We start from the raw sequence: 20,838 nt of genomic DNA, 5'->3' as shown, positions 1-20,838 counted from the left end.
GCTGCCCTTGTTCATATCTTGGCATTTTAGTAAAGGATTTAAAGAAAGATACTCCTCCACATTGCTTTTTCTTTACATTTTCCAGGTTCCCTCTTTTCTTTGCCTCATAGCTCACCAGTCTGTTCACTCCTGGTGAATGGCCTGGAAAAGCCATGTCTGTGACCGTGCACCTCACAAGCCCCCTCACCCATTCCTAGCAGACAGGGGACTGCCACTGCCAGCACTTCATCGTCATGGTGGCACAAGACTGTCATCCAGTGATGGAAACATTCTCCAAGTGTCCCAGGGGAAAGGACCTAGACTGTTTTTAATTCAGTTTCTAAGAAGGCTTTTCACCAAAAAACAGGGCTTATGATGAACTTGGCGAAAACAAAGGTACAGACTGAGATAAAAATGCCTAGCACAGAGGGTGGAGGGTTGATTATCCCAGGACTTGATTTACAGCTGCATTTTTCAGAGTCATTATTTAGAAAATGTGGGTAGTAAATTAGGCTCTGAGGGCAGCCCAGGTTTAGGGGGAAAGGTGGGGTTCTCCTGCGGCCTGAGACTTCTCGGCAGATCCTGGTTTTCATCTCCTCCGCCTATGAAAGTCTATGAAAGCTGACACTCCCCACCGCCGGCCAGGATACAGCGGTCGTGCAGCAGCAGAGGACACACTCACACAGACGGCCATAACTTGCGCTCTGCCGCATCCTCAGGTCCTCCGTGGAGTGGTGTAGGCTTGGGCCTGCAGCAGGGCCCCGGGCTGGGCTGCGATCTGGGAGGAGGAACAGAAGGGGTTTGGCAGCCACGCTGGGGTGGTGCAGCCTCTCCCGTTAGCCCGGTGTCTGTATGTTTACAGTCATTTCACCTCAGTAAAACTCGCCTGCCAGACACATCTCTTCCCCTTCCAGGAAAAAAGGGTGTTTGGGTTATTCTGGTTTTTGTTTTTATTTTGTTTGGGAAGCAAGTTAATAGTCTGAATAAGATTAGAGAAAATGCTCGTGCTGTTGAAAGTGAGTTAGATGCACAATTGATTAAATAGGCATCAGGGGTTGTAGCCTGGATTCATCCCTGATTCTACCACTTACTGGCTTTGTGACCTCAGACAAGTAACTTAACCTCTCTGTACCTCAGGCTCCTCACCTGTAAAATGAGTATGACAAGAGCAGTACCTGGTCACAGGGTTATTGTGAGAATGAAGCAAGTTAACACCCATGGAGCGTTCAGTGCCTGGCACATGGCACTCAGTGTCGAGTGTGGACCTGCTGTTACTGAAATATGCTAAACACTTTCCGTTTTAAACAATACATCGAAGGAGATTCCTCAAGGTTCTTTATTTATGAATTTATTCTGATTACTGTGTTTATCCGACAGGTCCAGCAAGGCTGGTGTCTGGGCATCTCAGCTCTGGGATATCAAGAGTAGAGATTGCAGGTTTGAGGTGTGTGTGGAACAATTCACTCCCCGCTAGTGGCCCTGGGATCTGCTAATCAGAATGACACCAGCTGCCAGGTACACAAGCCCTGGTGCCCTTGAGATGAACGCAGCCCCTTCTACCATCCCGAAGTGCTCCGTTTTCTGCCGAGGCACTTGGCTCCTATTGGGGGTCTGGTGGGACACTTTCAAGCCCTTTCCATAAATAAGTCATCTCTACCAGCATTTTGCAGCCCTGTCTGCTCATGAGAATCTCCTGGGGAGCCTTCTAAACTCCCTGCTCCCAGGCCATACCCCAGACCAGTTGAATCCAACTCTCCAGGATAGGACCCAGGCATTAGGACTCATTTCAAATCCCCTAGGGATTGCAATGTGCAGCCCAGGCTGAGAACCAACTCTCTTCCTAGAAATGGCTCTGCTTTGGTGGGGGGACAACATTGGGGTGTGGCTAGGGTCCCTGCAGGCCTGACAGAGAAGGAGGCTGAGGGACCCCCCAGGACCTCAGAATCTCTCCAGGATCCTGAAGTCCAGAAAGCCTCCAAGTTGCCAAGACTCTCCGGCCACCGAGGGGGGCTCACTGGGCACCAGGGCCTGACACTGGCCCCCGCACGCCCCATGCCCACCAGCCTACAGCCCGACTCACTGGTGGTGGAGGAGACTGACTTTCCGATGTCAACCAAGGAGCGGTGGATGGGCTTCTTGGTTTGGTGACGATGTTTCCTCAGGAGGACGTAGCTGACCCTCTCCCGGAGCTCCGGCCGCAGGAGGCCGTCCTCGATTTGCTTCTCAATGACATCATCTAAGTGGGGAACAAACATACCTTGTCCCCAGGTGGGACAGAGCGCCCCTGGGGAGTGAGGGTCTTCAGTTTGATCTGTTATTAGTGGAGTTAAAAGTGAGCTAAAGGTGACAGGGGATCTGGAAATAGTCCCGGCTTTGTCGCAAGCTGTGGAAACTTGGGCAAGTTGGGCACCCTCCGCCCCCTCACAGGTAAAAGGATGTGTGTGTGGCTGTGGGTGCGTGTGCATGTGGGTGTGCAGAATTCTCTGTTCTCTCTGTCTATCTATTGTAAAAGTAAATGAAATCGTACACATGAAAGAAGCCTAAGAAGCACAAAAGTACTATGTTAAATAGGTTTAGTCCTAAGATGAATTCTTTTTAGAAGAGTATTTTGGGCAAAATCAAATGTGCTACAACAAAATTCACAAAGAATTTTAGGGATGATAAGCAAGCCACCCCGCCAACCCCCTCCCTTTGCCACTCCACTAAATGAGAGGTAATTTCCTAAAGATGAAGGACAATCCATTTTCCCTGACAAGAAACAGGTTGCCATGGCAATAGATGTCTCCGACCACGCCAAGAAGCCCCTCTCCCTTTTGCTACATTGCTGGACAGCATTCCAGAGGATGACATTTTCCTCTGTTGGGCTCCACGTGGAACTGAATTTGGAGCAACTGTGACGCTGCCTTGGGAGCATGAGACCATCATAGCCTGGGCTCTGCAGTCAGGCAGGTGTCAGAGTGGGAGCGTCACACAGACCAAGGGTGGGCAGAGGTGGGGGTGTGGGGTGGGGGCCTGCCCCCGTTTGCAGGGACCACACTTGTCCCTGCCTCACCTATGATCTGTGGTAAGGAGCCACTGTCAAGATCCAGCAGCACCGTTCCCGTCTGCAGGCACGTCCGGAGCTCGAAGAGGCTGTGCAGGGACAGTGTGGACACGTGGGGCTTGCTCCAGCGTTCGCCTCCCTCCTCTACCTTTTCTTCAAACTTTATCCACCTGGAAGGGGCGAGGACGGGGCTCAGCATGGCCAGGGCCCTCAGGAGGAGCCCCTGTCTGGGTCTCCTCGGGAGAGGGCTATCAGCCTGCATGTCATCTTATGCACATTTTGGGGGCAATGGTCCTAGACTCACAGGCAGAAGATCTCTTGGGGACCCCCTCCCTCTGTCCCCCACTCCTCTTGATGCTGTCATGGGCAAAGTGGCTTCCAGAGAATGACCATAAATAGGCACGAAGGATCTTTTTAGGTTTGGTGGAAATGTCCTAAAATTGGATTTCATGATAGTCGCACAACTCCGTACATTTACTAAAAATCATTTAGTTGTACTTAAAATGAGGGAACTTTAGGGTATTCTATAACAATAAAGCTATTAAAAAAATCCTCAACCAGACCCTGGTTACCTGGGGCTGGTCACACACGTGTTCAGTGTCTGCCTTGTGGGCTGTGGTTTGCTGGGAGCGGGGAAACGTTCCCTGACAAACAGACTTCCCCTTGGGTTCTGCTGCAGGGCCTGGGGTTTCCACGTGTCCCACCCTGGATTTGGATTCTGAAAGTTTAGGTTAAAATCCGAATGTCATGTGGGAAGGAAAGAAATTAAACAAAGGATGTAGTAATTTGTCCTTTCTAGAAGCCTTGAAATCATAGGCTGGGTGGAGGCAACCGAGTGGGAAGGCCTTGGACAGTGGGACAGAGGCAGCACCGGCCTGAACGCCCCCCACAGAGGGCAGCACCAGACAGCCCGGAGAGAGCTGCCAGCGAGCAATGTCAGCGGCTCAGCCCAGCTCAGTGAGTAGCCTCCAGCTATGCCAATCAAAATCCCAAGGGAGTATTTTGGGACTGTGACTATCTAATTCTAAAGTTCCTCTCAAAAAGAAAATGTCTGAGAATGGTTGGGGAAAGTCTAAAAAAGAAAAAGAATGGGAATGGGAGGTGCTTTTAGCAGATATGAAAACTTGTTGAAAAGCTTGAGCAGTTAAAACAGTGTGATTCCAGTCCAGACACAGAGAAAGGGATCAATGGGACAACAGTCCAGAAACAGACCTGGGTCCCCATGGGAACTTGTGTTTTGATGGAGGAGTTTTTTAAAAGATGACCAACCTAAAAATAAAAAAGTTACTTCTCGTCTACTTCTCATCAAACACAGTATTAAATTCTACATGGGTTAAAGTCTAAACAAAAATAAATCTATAATGGAATATTACTGAGCCTTAAAAGGAAGGAAATTCTGACACATGCTACAACACGGATGAACCTTGAAGACATCAGCAGGTGAAATAAGCCAGTCCCTAAGGACAAATACTGTACGATTCCACATATCTGAGGCTTCTAGAGTAGTCAAATTCACAGAGACAGAAAGCAGAATGGTGGTTATCAGGGACTGAGTGAGGGGCAGTGGGAGCTCCTGTTTAATGGGCACAGAGTTTCAGTTTTGCAAGGTGAAGGAGTTCTGGACATGGATGATGGTGATGGCTGCAGAACAATGTGAATGTTAATGCCACTGACCTGGACAGTTAAAAATGGTTAAAACGGTAGCATTTATCTTATGTATATTTTTACCACAATTAAAATAAATAAATAAAATTTTTTAAATCTGTAAACAAAAATATAAATATACTAGAAGAAAATACAGGAGAGTATTCTTATATTCTTGGTTGTGGAGAAAGACTTCCTAAACAAGATTTAAAACTGTAAAGGAAAAAAAGGACAGATTCTGTTACATAAAAATAAACTAAAACTTCTGTATAACAAAATAAGACATAAACGAGGTTCAAAGAAATGCAACATATTGGGAAAATATTTGCAACACACAGGGCATCCAAGGACTGATGTTTATAATATAGCAAAACTCCTTCACATTAATAAGAAAAACTCAAATTACTCAACTGAAAAGTGAACAATTTTGAGAAGATAAAAAACGTATGAAAGACGTTCAACTTTATTAGTAATCAAGAAAATTTAAATATTGCAAATGAAACAACGCTCTTCATTTCTCATATTGGCAAAAATGAAAAAGACTGACAACTTCCTGTGTTGGTGAAAACTACACAGGTCGGGAGGTGGGCACTAGTTAATAGATGGATGTATATAGTGTATGAATGTATGTATACACTGTATGTATGTATATAGTGTATGCATGTATGTATATAGTGTATGTATGTACCTATACACTGTACATCTGTATATAGTGTATGTATACACTGTATGTATATATATAGTGTATGTATGTACATGTACACTGTACATATGTGTATAGTGTATGTATGTACACACTGTATGCATGTATATAATGTACGTATATGTATACACTATATGTATGTATATAGTGCATGTATATATGTATATAGTGTATTGTGTATGTATATAGTGTATGTACGTATATCATGTATGTATATGTGTAGTGTGTGTATGTATGCAGTGTATGTATGTATACACTGTACATACAGCAGCACAGCCTTCTTGTTGTGGGGAATTGGGCAATCTCTTTCAACATTTAGCATGCATGTCTTTTCACCCAGCAGTCCATTTCTAGGAAACTATCACAGGACTGTCATGACACATCTGCACACAGGAATATGTACACCAGGATGCTCACTGCAGCTTTGTCTGTTAGGGTGAAGAACTAGAAACCGCCAGTTTCAGTAGGGGCATGGTCCCATCCATTCCCTTTGTCCACGCTGCAGAATGCCCCTCAGAGGCCAAAAGTATGAGGGTAAACTCTGCATACTAACAGGATGGACAATACCATCCCATTTTATCAAAAAAAGAAGCACACACATCTGTGTATTTGTGCACGTGTCTGAAAATGCCCAGCAGAAGTTTTGGAAGGATGCCATCAAATGGCTAACAATGGTTACTTCTGAAGAGAGGAGTGGGATTGTCGGTGGGGGAGGATTTAAGAGACTTCCACTCTCTTTGGGTTAATTAGCATAGTACGAGCGTAGCCTGTGGAGCAAGAGACCAGATTTGGAACCCTAGCTGCGTCATTTACTAGCTGTGGACCCTGGGCAAGTTACTCAATCTCTCACACTTTTGTTTTCTTCAGGAATGATAATCGTATATAGCAATTAGAGCAGTGTTTGGCACATAATGCACATTCTGTTAGGGTTAGCTATTAACACAAAAATAAGGAATATTGCTTTTGTAATTTTAGAAACAATAAAAAAATAAGTAAAGGCATTCAAAGCTCTCCCAACCAGAGGACACCATAGTTGATATTTGATGACTATCACTGTAGATCTCTGTGTGCATGAATGCATATGTGCACACACACACATGCACAAGCTCACACACTTTTACATTAATGACACCGAAAGGGTATAATATCTAATGGAATGGACATTCTTTCGTATCTCTAAGTGTCTATAAATATTCATATCATTTTAAAGGCTCTTTAATATTCCATTGTATGAATGGACCATGATTGATATGAATAATCCTCACCTGATGGACATTTATATTATTTCTAATTATTCTTTATTATAAACAAGGCTTGTTTGAATATCCTTGGCCCCTGCTTATCAATTTCCTTGTGATGAACTCTCATAAGTGGAGTTGCTGTGTCTGCACATTTTTTTTTGAGTTCATAGTAGTTTACATCATTGTAAAATTTCAGTTGCACATTATTTCTTGTCTGTCACCACATAAGTCTGCACATTTTTAAGTGTATGACATACATTGCCAACTGTTCTCCAGAAAGCTTGTGCCAAGTTACACTTCCACCAATGTATGGGAGACCTCACATTTCTCTGAAGTGTCTCAAACTCTACTATTGTCATTCCTTTTCACCTTTGTTCATTTGGTAATTGAAAAATTATATCACATTTTCATTCTTTTGGTTACCAGTAAGGTTGAACATCTTTTCCTCTGTCAGATTTCCTCTTTACACAATTGTGTAGGTACTTTGCATTATCAGTGTTTAACATCCTGATTCAATTCATTTATTTGAGCCCAGTTAACCAGGTGCCAGTTAACCTGGTGGGGCCCTGGGGGCTTGGATGGACACAGGATAGGGAGGTTTGATTAGAAAAGCCCTGGAAGGTAAAGACCTGAAACCTGGAGGCTGGAGCAGAGACCACATAGATACTTGCCTCAAAGACTCATCAAAGTGGTGCTGACTTTTTTAACGCAGAAATCTGTTTGGGAGAACATCATTTAAATTATGGTCCATCCAAGTCTGTATGATACCAAGACAAAGTTTTTCTAAAAGTTGTATTAACATAAGGGTTTGCAAGGAAGAGATCAAAGATAAACCCAAGTGTTTTGGTCAAGAGGATGCTCACTTTCTCCCTAAGAGTCTTTCTCCTATTCAAGCAATCACATTGCCCTTTCTTTTCTCAAAAATACACAAGATGAATTATACTGTCACCTTGCCACTCAAGACCCTTTTGCTACTCCACAGCCTTACCCCATTCACCCAAAAGTGTGATGTGTCCCAATGCACGGGGCCACTTGGGTTGATTGCTCTTTACACTATTACATAAACGTTCTGGGCGGACATTCTTGGGCAGCTCTCTCTCATGACATCCCATTCTTCAGCTTTCTGCGTATATAGATACAACTCTACCTGGAAGGAGTGGGTGAGAGCACATCTCCTCTTTGAGACATCCTCTGTTAACTCCAGATAGCAAGGACAATTGGTCCTCTCCGCTCCCTGGGACTTGGACTATTTGTACTGTGTTAGGTACCCACAAAACATTAGCTCTATGCAAAAACAGACAAGGGCATCAACCCACCTGAGCACAGCCTGCAGAAAAGCTAAGTTACCTATTTCCAGCTTCAGGGCAACGGCAGAACTAGACTCCTGCTACCAGCATCCCTTGAGAACTTGATTTAAAAAAATTCCAGGATACTTGACAACTTCACTAGGGACACATTTCCAGTCCTTCTTGCAACTATTTTGGGAATCCAGATGTTGAAACAGCAAGCCTGTGACCTGAACTTAATTTTGTGTTTTTAATTTGTACAGCTAGAAATTGAACTCACTTTCCCCTTCAGTGAACATGAAAACATGGATGACCTAAGATCTGCAGCTGTGGTTTTCAACTCTGGCTGCCTATTAGAATTGCCTGGGGAGATTATAAAAAATACTGATGCCTGGATGGTCACCCATCAGGAGGGTGGCCTGGCCATGGAAGCTCCCAGTTTATTTGACTGTGCCCTGAGGGTTGAGGAGCCCCTGCTCTGTAACGCTATAGAACTGTGGGGCTCGGGGACAGTTGGACTTGTCTGGTGTCCCAATGCAGGCAAGCAGTTCTGTGCACAAGGGTCCCATTCTCCTTATACAACAGGGGACATGGCCTCTTTCCCTTGGAATGACTCCAAAACACCAGCTGAAAGAGTAGAACTAGATCTCCAGAGCCTTCTTCCTAGCCTGGCCATTCTATGCTCTTGTGTCTCTGATTTTATAACTGGAGTACATACTCTACACCAGTGCATCTCAAACTTTAATGCACATACAAATCACCTGGAGATCTTGTTAAAATGCATCTTCTGATTCAGTAGGTCTGGGACGAGGTCCAAGGTTCTGCATTTCTAACAAGCTCCCAGGCATGCTGATGCTGCTGGTCTGAGATCACCTTTGAGAATTGTGGGTCTCCACAGTAGAATGTCTTCTTTCCTCTCTGGTGTCCAGATCTGACCCCTCCTTTCTCCATTGCTCAGCAAGAGCGCCACTTCCTCTGCAAAGCTCTTGCACTTATCCTGCTCGTTTCTCCTGTAACAAACACCTAGGACAGGGCTCTCAACCTCAAGCATGCTTCAGTATCACCTGAAAGGCTTGTGAAAATACAGATTACTGGGTCCCACTTCAGTGTTTCTGATTCTCTAGGTCTTGAGTGGAGGGGAGGGAGTGCCAAGAATTTGGGCATTTCTAACAAATTTCCAGGAGATGCTGATGCTGCTGATCCAGGAACCACATTTTAAGAACCGCTATCCTAGGACAATGATGCTTTGACTTGGATGCACATAAAAATTTTAAAATCTTGATGTCTAGGTCATATCCTAGACAAATTTACAGCAGAATATGTGGCGGGGCGGGGGGGGGCGCCCAGTCAACTCTGCTACAGACTGTTCTAGGCAAAGTTCCTGACTTCTGGGGCTCAGAGGCTAAAACAACAATTAATTGTAGTCAATCGTGTTTCCCAGTTGTTTTGGTATATACATGCCTCCCCAAATACACATCAAGCTTCTTGAGGACAAGGACCACTGTTTCCTCTCTGGTGTCACCTTACCGTCCCCTGCCCAGAGCAGCTCCCATTAAATGCTTGCTCCCTCCTGCTTGAGGGTAGTAAGGCCTCACTGATTACTTTGGGTGAAGTCTGGCCATGAGGAAATGACAGGGAAAAGAGAGCTCAACAATCGTGGGACTTAAGTGTGTTTTAAAATACTCAGAGTGATCTAAGCAATGATCATCACAGTCTAGTAACGCCACAGATATGCACACAGACATCAGCTGGGCAGGAGCTGCCTTCTGGTGGACACAGACACTACCGCCTATCAAATAGTCTTGTGAAACACTCAGACAGGAACCAGATAAGCCCGGACCCAACCATCACATGTTAAACACCACCACAGGGATGCAATGAACAAAATCCAGAAAGTGAAAGACCATACAGGACAAATGATGCAGCTTCTTTAGCAATAACAACAACTACAAGGGAAAAATAAAGGAGGAGGAACCTGTCGATTAAAAATGATTTGAGACACATCTCCCAAACGCAATATGTGGACCAATCATATTAAAAAAATACGAGATGATCTGAGAAATATGGACGCTGCCTGGATAACTCAATGAAAATAAGGAATTACTGTCATTGTTTTTTAGATGTGACAGTGGTATTGTGGTTGTGTTGAAAAGAAAGAGGCCTTTACCCAGAAGAATTGAAAACAGGGTCTTGAAGACATATTTGTACATCCATGTTCACAGCAGCATTATTCACAGTAGCTAAAATGTAGAAGCAACCCAAGTGTCCACCAATGGATGAACCAATAAGGAACATGTGTACACACATACCATGGAATATTAGTCGGCCATTAAAAGGAAGGAAATTCTGAGATATCCTACAACATGGATGAACCTTGAGGACATTATGAAAAGTGAAATAAGGCAGTCACGAAAAGACAAATACTGTATGATTCCACTTATATGAGGCATTTAGAGCCATCAAAATCATAGCGACAGAAAGAAGAATGGTGCTTCCCAGGGGCTGAGGGGAGGAGGGAATGGGGAGTTATTGTTTAATGGGTACTGAGTTTCAGTTTTATAAGATGAAAGCACTAAGGAGATGGATGGCAGTGACAGTTGCACAACATTATGAATCTATTTAATGCCACTAAACTATACACTTAAAAACAGTTAAGATGGTGAATTTTATGTTAAGTGTATTTTATCACAATAAAAAAAATTCGGAAAGAAAGAAAGAGGCCTTATCTTTTAGAGACACGTGCTGAAACATTTACAGATAGAAAGATGTTGTCAGCATGATCCCATTTGTGTATCTAGGGTAGTGGGTGAGGCATAGAGACACAACACTGGCCAGGAGTTTGCTGGTAACCACTGAAACTGGGTGATGGGTCCCTGGGGGTTCATTCTCCTATATACTACTTTTGTATACATTTGAATTTTCCACAATAAAATATTTAACCACTTTTCAGAATGAATAAAGGCATGGGCTCTTTAAGAAGCTTCTCACTAAAGCCAGGCTTAAAAACTCTTCGGAGCTTGATAAAATGGTTAATGTGTAATCCCAAGCAACTTACTGCAAAGTGACCTTTATACCACAGTTGGCTTCAAAAAGTGGGGAATTAGAGTTGGAGAGGCAGGTCAAGCGGAAAGAAAATCTCTGGCTGGAAAAGGACTCTCGGGGATTTTGTCCTGGCCAGGGGCAGGCAGCAGGTGCCCCTCTCCCAGCTGGGATGGAGCTGAACAGAACCTCAAAGAGTCACATGTCACGGAAAGCAGTTCGCTGTCACGCAAAGTGTGTCTAGAACTCAGGCCTTTTCTGTGACTAGTAATTTGGTCACAGATACCATTAGCAGAAGTCACTGTTCAGTTCATATCAAGAGCAGTAGAAAGCATGTGGGGCAAGTCACCAGGCACAGCCAAGGCTGTCCAACACTCAAACCACAGGATGTGAGAGGAGTGAGGCTCTCCTTTTATCAGGAAAGGGCTGAAAACCAAGAGACCTGAATTCTAGCCCCACCTTCAGAAGGAGACTTAAATTACACCCCCACTGACCCTACCCTGGCTAGCAGGTGTGTCAGCGGCTCTTGGCCTTAGCTGCGTTAGGATCATTGGGAGCTTTTTACACATCCCAACATCCAGCTGAACCCCAGACTAATGACATCAGAATCTCAGGGGCCCGGGAATCAGACATCCCTACTTTTTAAAAGGAAGACATAGGTCTTTGAGAAGACAAAATAATGATCTGGCCATTGTGTGTCGTTAGATAAGCATAACATCTGGAGACTAGAGAGGAACACTGTGATAAGTACTTGTTATAAGTACATTGTGATAATAAGTAATAAATAAGTACTTTCTGTACTTATTTCACATATCCATATGATTAAATTGTGTCCTGTTTAATTTGTTTGCAAAAATTCCCCTTAAAACATGCTAATTTTATTTTATTTTTTTAATTTTTTTTAAAGATTGGCACCTGGGCTAACAACTGTTGCCAATCTTTTTTTTTTTTCTGCTTTTATCTCCCTAAACCCGCCCTGTACACAGTTGTATATCTTAGTTGCACATCCCTCTAGTTGTGGGATGTGGGATGCCACCTCAACATGGCCTGATGAGCAGTGCCATGTCCGCGCCCAGGATCCGAACCCTGGGCCGCCGCGGCAGAGCTCGCGAACTTAACCACTCGGCCACGGAGCTGGCCCCTGAACATCCTAATTTTAAAGATTTTAAAATATGTAATCTCCTGTGGCCGGCCCTGTGGTGCAGCGGTTAAGTTCACACGTTCCGATTCTCGGTGGCCTGGGGTTTGCCGGCCCGGATCCCGGGTGCGGACATGGCACTGCTTGACAAAAGCCATGCTGTGGTAGGTGTCCCACATGTAGGGTGGAGGAAGATGGGCACAGATATTGGCTCAGGGCCAGTCTTCCTCAGCAAAAAGAGGAGGATTGGCAGTAGTTAGCTCAGAGCTAATCTTCCTCAATAAAAAAAAAAAAGAAAAAAGAAAAGAAAATATGTAATCTCTTATAGAACGCAATCTTTCATGTTAAGGTTATGTTGCCTCTAAATATTTGCTTTAAGACTTACATTTGTGTGAATTTGTTTCTTAGATGAGGTTCAGTTTACTTGCCCAAAAGGGGTGAAGTACACACCCACAGTGTGATAATTCTCTATCTAGTGGCCTCATTTACTTTATTCCGTAACTCTCCCATCCCCACCCCATCACCCGTCATCCAAAGACTGGACTTCCATGTGTCAGTTACAAAGCATCAAGACATGGAGTTTTTACTTTCTGTTGGTAATAAATTTTGTGACTCTAACAGATTCATTTCTTAAAAGCAATGTGAATGAGTTTTTCCCCATTATCCAGCAAAGCTATTTAACTTCACATTGAGTCATATTAGTGCCCTGAATTTTCCAGCAGAAACCAAAGGCCAGTATTAACTCTCTTACGGGCCAGTGAAGAATTTTCCTGGAGATGTCTGAGGAACCATCAGACACTCCCTAGTTTCAGTTTTGACAGAGGCATCAAGAGGTGATTTATGGGAAGAAAGTTTTCCAAAAGGGGAGCTCCTAAGCAAATTCTTGCCCATTCCTACAATATTTGACAAATTCTTACAACATAATAACAAGCACATGCATTAAAATACGTATGTGAAATACTACAAAACGTTTGTACAACTGATTAAAACTACAGGTATGGTGTGTATGTTCACAAACTAAACTTGACAGTGAATTTGAAAGATTACAAATTATAGAAGACTGAGTAGGTGGCATGAGTCAAGGGTCAACACATATATACAGAAGTTTCGAAGGTACCAGCAGGAGCTGATAAGCACCAGAAAGACCTCACAGGCTTTTTGGGGTATCTACTCCAGACTGGACTCAGAAATTTGTCTTTTTATATTCCTGGAGATGGTTAAGTCCAGGGATATTGACTAATGCTAACCAAGCTCACAAGAGCTGATGGATAAACCCGCAGGCCAATTATTTAGTTTAAGATGAGATTTACAACAGTTATATGGGTTAGTTACTCTCATCTTCTAGCCCCTGCATTCTCTCCTTTTAGGCAGAGGTACAGGGAAAGCCAAAATACCATCAGAAAGATATAGAATCAGAATGAGGCAGATTAGCTAAATGATTCAAATGTTTAACAGAATTAGGATAAGATGTTTGGAATCCTCCATCTCTGCAGCTGAGACTTGCCTGGGACTGGGAGCAGACAAGTGAAGACCTCTGTCGTAGACTGTTGTGGATTGAATTCCACACCCTTCCACAGCTGACTAACTCCCTGCGACAAACTCTCCTTTTGCTGTCCTAGGAGCCTGCTCTCAGGGCCTTCACTTTAGCAGTGAATTTGGGCATTATTGGAGAAACAAGTCCTCCCAGAAAGGGCACCCAGTGGTGCAGCGGCTGGGATGGGGCAGAGCTGTGTCTTCCCAGGAGCTGTGGTGAATGGAATTGGGGTGGGAGGCTCTGTGCCCAAGCTCATGCATTTGGTGAAGCGTCCGTCCCGCTGCACACCGTGTCTTCATTCCAGGGGAAGGGGGAGCCCTCAGCTAAGTGAATGGCATCAGACAAAGCTACTGGCAAATTCCTAACTGGCTCCTTCAGGGAAAGGCTTCTGAAGCCAAACATCTCTGAGGACCATTTGTCTGTGTGTCCAGGAGGCATTTATAATCACCCTGTGGGACTGTCATTTAGAGACTTGTCAGTCCCGCTCAGAGTCCGCTGGCTCCTTCTCCTCACTGCTTCTCAGGAGAGGCCCTCTCCTCCATGTGGATGCTCTCTCTTCCACCTCCACTAGTCAGGGCCCAGTTCAAAGGCCACCTCCTCCATGACAAAGCCTCCTCGGGGGTCCAGCTTGCAGTGACTGCTCCTTCCTCTGACTCCCATGCACTTTGTGTCATTTATCATACAGCACTTAACAATAAGGACAGTGGCTAAAGCTTACCGGGCACTTTCTATGTGCCAGGTGCTATGGTAAGCACTTTGCATGTGTTACCTCATTTAATCCTCAAATTGATCCACCAGGAAGGTCTGCTGCTATTCTCATCGCACAGGTGAGGAGACTGAGACGCTTGGAGGGTGAGGAGCCTGCCCAAGGTCACGCAGCTTATCAGAGACAGGGTTTGAGGCAAGTCTTTCGACGCTAGAGCTGCGTTCTCACCACTTCACACGTACTGCCCTGGGTTTTAGTTATCTGTGTGTATGGGCACACGCCTGCCTTTTACACCAGCTCAGGGTTAAAAAACCATGCCTATGGCTAACAGTGTCCCACCGCCTGTTTTTGTATGGCCAGCTAGCTAAGAATAGTTTTTATATTTTTTAAATATTGTGAAAAAGAAGGAAAAGGAGAAGAAAAAGAGCAGGAAGAGATCACATAAAGACAAAAAGCTGCCTAAAATATTTACTATCTGGCCCTTAGAAAAAGTCTGTTGACATCTGCACTAGATCTTAAGTACTTCCAGAGAAGATGCATATCTTACTTATTTAAATTCTCCCACAGAACCTAACACAAAATCTCTTAAAATGTTTTTAGGATGAAAGAAGAAAGGTGTGGATAAGACGCTTTTCAAAGTTCTCCGAGACCCACAGGGTAGAGCTTTCACTCTCCACTGCCTAGGGATTGCTGTGGTGCTGTGGTGACATCAGTCCACGTCCACGTCCAAAGGTTCAGCATGAGCTCTGAGGTGCTTGTCCAAGACAGGGGAGGGTTTACAAACCCCTGCCATCTATATTCTCATGGAAGACTTCTGAAAGCTCTGGTTGGCATTATGAGTACAACAGCAGCCAAAGACTAGATTATATAAAATGCATATCTTCACCACTACATCTGTGGAAAAGACGTATTTGAGGTGTCCGCTCTGCTGCCATCCATGGGGATGTGCTCCCCAGGCCATGGGCAACCCTCACCACACCTCCTTGTAACTCTGATCTGGGTTACAGTGATGACAACCAAAGTTGGGCAAATCAGATTCACTTTGAAGAATTAGGAATTGGGATTGAGGAACAGCGATGCACTCTGGAATGGTCCCTTGAGTAGAACAGACATACACATGGAGGCTAAGGAATGGCCAAGGGCAGGGACAAGAGGAGGAAGCCAGCTGCTGAAGAGGAAAGAAGATTCCAGAGAGAAGCAGAGATCAGAAGCAAAGAGAGAGGACAGCCTGCTTTCCCAGGTCCAGCCCTTAACAGATCTGACCATCCCTGGGTACTATGATGTCACCCCATATCCTGCTGACGCTGTCCTCTTTTTGCATAAGTTAGCTTGAGTGAGTTTCTGCTACCTACAGCCTAAAATGTCCTGGCAATGACAATGGCATTTCTCTCTCCCTTGAGCATCATACACAGGCCCAGACAGCTCACTCGTACTTAGGCTGTGATTGTTGGAGCTGGACATATGGGATGGGGGGCTCTTAGGTTAGCACAAAGAGCGCCTACCAGAGGATTTTCAAAGACTCCTTTGGCATCTCTAGAGTCTGACGGTTCTGATCCTAACAAGAAGGAAGACACAACCACCAAAATCAATGTGTGGACCTTGTTTTGATTCTAAGTTATACAAACCAAGAGTAAAAAAAGATGTTTTTGAGACAATAAGGGAAATTTGAATCTAGACTGGATATCTCATCATATTAAGGAATTCGTCTCAATTTTGTTAGGAGGTATAATGGCATTGTGTCTGTATTTATAAAAGAAACCTAATTTCATAAAGATCTGTACTAAAATGTTTACAAAATTTGGGATTTTCTTTAAAACATTCCAGCAAAAACAAAACCCCTAAAGGCAAACAAAAAATAAATGGTGGGGAAATAGATAAATATTAATCATTGATGAAGTTGGATGATGGATATATGGAGGTTCATTATACTATTTTCTCTACATTTTGTGTTTGAAATTTTCCATAATAAAAAGTTAAAATATACATACATTTAGATATGTAAATATCTATAGATATAGATATATAGATATAGATAAATCAACTGGGGTCTTGACATGTAAGGTGGTCTGATGGTGAGCTTCCTCTGCTCTCAACAACTACAACTGTGAAAGCTATCCAAGGATGTCCTTGTTTAGGGGGAGGTGGTCCCCCTGCTGATCAGCCACTAGGGGCTCTGAGGAGCTGCCAGCCAGTCACGCCCCATCAGGAGGAGTCCTGCCTTCTCTCCTCACTTAACTAACCTTCCTATCACACTCATTGGCCAACTCCTATCTTACCATGCTGGGTCCGTCATGTGATGGCCTTGCGCCACTGCTTGGCTGTCTGCATGGGTGTGGACTGGTGTCCCCCCAACCTGATTGCAGGCACTTTGAAGGTAGTCCCTGCTGGTCTCATGCAAGACCCCCTCCTCCACCCTCCCCTACCTCCACCCTCCTACCAGCTGGGCTGTGCTAACTGTAAGTGATCACTAAGCCCCTGGGGGAAGAATGGCCCATTCTGTGTTCACATCACTTGCAGGTGAGAGCACTGGCTGGAACCTGGGCCTCTGAGGCCTGGCAGCACCTTGCCCACTTCTACCTGAGACGTGATCCGGGTTCTGATTCATATAAAACCACTTTTTCCCGCTTGCCCAGCAGAAGCATCTGGTATCAGCATTTGACTAATGAAGAGAGAGGGAAGGACCCTATTAGATATTGGATGTGAAAGTAGCTTGATAATGACAAATAGTGTGATTATTCAGACCCGTAGAGAAGCATCAAGTCAAAGTCAAACAACATTAAAAACCTTCATCTGACCACCAATCTCCAAGCGTGGCTCCACTGCAATAAAACAGGATGGCCATGGGGCCTGGAGCTGCTCACCTGCCTCAGGACCACCTGACAATCTGCAATTCCTCCAGGCTGTTCTTCCACTCTCCTCTCCTCAAACGAGAGACCAGTCTGGAAATCACCAGCCCAGAACTCTCTCAACTCCTGCTACGAGCCTCCAAACCTTGCTGCAGCTGCCCTGGCCTCTGCTCCTTCAAGCCTATCACAGGGGAGAGGTGTGGGCCTTCCTGGCTCGGGGAGCCCCCAAACCTGACCCTGGGGCCCCGCACCCTCTATGCAGCAGTGCCTCTCTGCTTCTCGCATCTTCAAACCACTCTCTTTCATCTGCTCCTTTTCGTCAGCATTCAATCTGCTCAGATCTCTCTCATCCTCAAAAACAAAACCCAAAATCTTCCTTTGACCCCTGTTCTCCCTGAGAGACTTCTCTAACTCCTGTCCTCCAAGATGAGCATCTTGGAAGAACTGTCCAACTGAACCCACGTTCGTCCTTCTGACTCTCTTCTCCACCCACTGGCCCATCTCCCCCCCAGGTCTTCTCGGTCGCTCCATCCTGTGGTGCTCTTCAGTTCTTCCCCCACCTGTTGGCCACTCCCTCCATCCTAATGTCTCTCTCCTCCTGGTTTCCAGGATGCAGCACTCTTTTCATTCCCCTCCTACCTCTCTGGTGGCTCCTTCTCAGTCTCCATTGTGGGTTCTGCCTGCTCTGCCCATCCCTTAAATGTTAGTGCTCCTGGGGGCTCTGTCCTGGGTGTTCTCGTCACTCCACAGATCTCAGGGGCCAACCTTATCCCTTTCTATGGATTTGATCTTCATCTAAATGCTGATGGCTCACAAATTGATGCTTCCCTACTGAACTCCAGATCTCTCTGTCTACATGATGACCTGCTGGACATCTCCACTCGGGGTTTCCTCACACATCACATGTCCAGAATGGAACTCATCATCAACCACCTCCAAAACAAAACAAAACAAATCCAATATAACAGAGCCTTACTACTTCCTCCTCTGGTGTTTCCTAAATTGCTACCATGAGGTACTCACGTGCTCAAGCTAGAAACCTGGGCATCTCGTTGACTATCCTTCTCCCCCATATGCCATCTGCCATCAAGTCTTGTCAATTTTACCTGTTAAAATATTTCTCAAACCTAGTAAAAAGATCAGGGGTTGCCAGGGGTTAGGGAGAAAGAAGGAAGGGATGAGTAGATGAAGCACAGAGGGTTTTAGGGTAGTGAAACTACTCTGTATGGTACTATAATGGCTGATACAGGTCATTATACATTTGTCCAAACCCCTAGAATGTACAACTCCAAGAGTGAACCCTAATATAAACTAGGGACTTTGGGAGATAATGATGTGTCAATGCAGGTTCATTGATTGTAACAAATGTGCTACTCTCTTGGGGGATGTTGACAGTGGGGAGACTAGGCATGTGTGGAGACTGTGGGTATATATGAAATCTCTGTACTTTCTGCTCAATTTTGCTGTGAATCTAAAACTGCTCTAAAAAGTAAAGTCTATTTAAAAGGAATTCTATTCTCTATATTATATAGAGAGAAAGCATATAATTATGTTCATATGTATATTACATGCTCAAATTACATATATAAAATAAATTACATGCTCAAAAAAAATATGTCTCAAATCCACCCCTTCTCTCCATCTTGGTTCAGGGTCTCATCACCTCTCTCCTAGACAACTCTCCAAACTGGCTGAGTCTTGCTTCCTTTAATCCACTCTCCACACTGAAGCCAGAGCGATCTCTCTCAAACAGACGATCTTGTCCCTCTCCCACCCCAAACCCCTAAGCAGTCCTCCGAAGGTCTCAACATCAAGTTCAAACTCCACCACATGGGCTTCATAAGACTGCATGATCACCCCTGAAACTTCTGGCAATCTAGCCACAGAGTTCTGCCTGTTTCTCTGTGTGTCTGTTTTCCCTGTTCCAGAGGCCACTTCTCCCTTCTGTAGCCTCTCCTGGCTAACTTTTAACCCATCCTTGAGGTCTCAGTGTGAACATCTCTTCTTCCTGGACGTCCTCCTTGATTCCTGCTGTCTGGTTAGGTGCCCCTACACTGTACTTTCATAGCATCCCCATCACCAAATGCCTGGTTCTTCACCTCTGTGCCCCATTAGATTGAGAGCCCAAGTGACAGGGATGGCATCTGCCGTCTTCATTTTTGTATCTTCAGCACCTGGTCCAGGGCTCGCAGATAGTAAGCACTTAGCAAATATGAGTTGAATGAACAAATGAGGTTGGCTGACTTCTGCGCTAGGTGCACTCAGCTTCCCACTCTGGTTTATACATAGTGGGCAGCTCTGGCCCCACAAGGGTGATCCCAGGTGAATGGAGAGACCAGAAGGCTGGGGTTGCATTCTGCCCCAGACTAAGAGGGGAAACAATGCTGGGAAGACATTCTGCAAGATCTTAAGCTGGAGCAGTCCCAGGGTTGAGGCACAGTTCCGGCGTTCTCCTCCATCATGTATAGAGTGAGAAAGCATTCCCGCCTACGTGCAGAGAAACATTTAGGGTTTTTGAAAATGTGCTGATCTGGTTTGACCCAACTAAGCTGACCCACTTCTCCTGCCCCTCTTTCTGCCCTTTCCTGGTCATCTCAGGAATGTTCTCAGAGCATGTGTGCCTCATAAGAACCTCCTGGCAAGTTCACGCTTTTGGTCTGCTCCTAGTGGAGATCAGAGGGAGACTGGATTTGGAATTTGTTTCAGAGCTCTTGGAAGGCTCTGAGCTCCAGCTACTTCTGAGTAACCCCCAAGGGCCCTCCACACTTGCGCTGCTTCCAACTCAGGTCATTCCACCTCCCCCACTCCCTTGCAGCCACACTGACTGTGGCTTGAGAGAGGTTGGAACGCTGGGTAAATTGTTTGCTCACGGGGTCCCCACCCACGCCCCACCTCACCCAGCCCTCCCTTCAGGCAAGGTCAGTGTCAGCATATGGCCAGCTGCATTTCCCTAGCGGGGAATGCTAAAGAGACAGAGTTAACAAAAATCTATCTTATTAACAGGCTGACCTACCAGCATTGATCACATTAGAAATGACGGTTGCATACACAGTCCCCATTATACACACAGGGGCAAGGCTCAGCAGAGCTGAAAAAGCCATTTAAATCCGACCAGGGGTGACTCCTTCTCCAAGGCCCAAAACATCCCCCAAATTAATAACCTCCGACAAAGCACCGCCGGGGAAAATTCCTTACGGATTTGAGATTTTTCACCCTGTTAATCTCCTAACTCAATAAAGCAAACACTCCTGCAGCAAATTAAATACTTTTATTAAAGGGCCCCTTTCCCCATTCTCTTTGATGTGGGTTATAGACCTGCAACCCTCCCAGGGCCTGTGCGAAGGGTTGTCCCCACCTCCCCATCATTTCCCCTGTTACTCCAAGGAGGTCTAGAACCCACTAGGATTTGCTGATTCTTGGATTCTGGATACTTCCTAGACCTCCTAAGTGGACCCCACAGACTGTTAGCTGAGGGAAATGCTTCCCATTCTTTTGTGGGGGTGACAGACTCCAAACAGGCCTGGCCCCAAGAACCTCTACTATTGCAGTTTGCCTGAAGGAGGCTGCAGCAGCTGTCCAGGCCCAGGTGGACTTGTTGGCCAATGGCCAAACCCTTCCTCTGACCTCTCTAGAGGCTGGCTGGTCATACCTCCAACAGCGAGCTGGAAACCAGATGGGG

General features: G+C 45.2%; 1 protein-coding gene across 7 annotated transcripts in view; it reads right to left on the bottom strand.

The window, feature by feature from the left end:
• Positions 1 to 20,838, bottom strand: part of SLC4A5 (solute carrier family 4 member 5) — a 115,871-nt gene that overhangs the window by 40,738 nt on the left and 54,295 nt on the right. For all 7 annotated transcript variants that reach the window (XM_023618857.2, XM_023618861.2, XM_070235284.1 and 4 more), the window contains 3 exons: positions 3,032 to 3,192; positions 2,060 to 2,215; positions 662 to 757 (listed from right to left, as the gene is read on the bottom strand). In XM_023618857.2, coding sequence (XP_023474625.2) covers positions 662 to 757; positions 2,060 to 2,215; positions 3,032 to 3,192 — 413 coding nt within the window. The remainder of the gene's footprint in view (positions 1 to 661; positions 758 to 2,059; positions 2,216 to 3,031; positions 3,193 to 20,838) is intronic.

This window comes from Equus caballus, chromosome 15 (assembly GCF_041296265.1).
Source record: "Equus caballus isolate H_3958 breed thoroughbred chromosome 15, TB-T2T, whole genome shotgun sequence".
NCBI lineage: Eukaryota > Metazoa > Chordata > Mammalia > Perissodactyla > Equidae > Equus > Equus caballus.
This window is presented reverse-complemented; position numbering and strand designations above follow the sequence as displayed.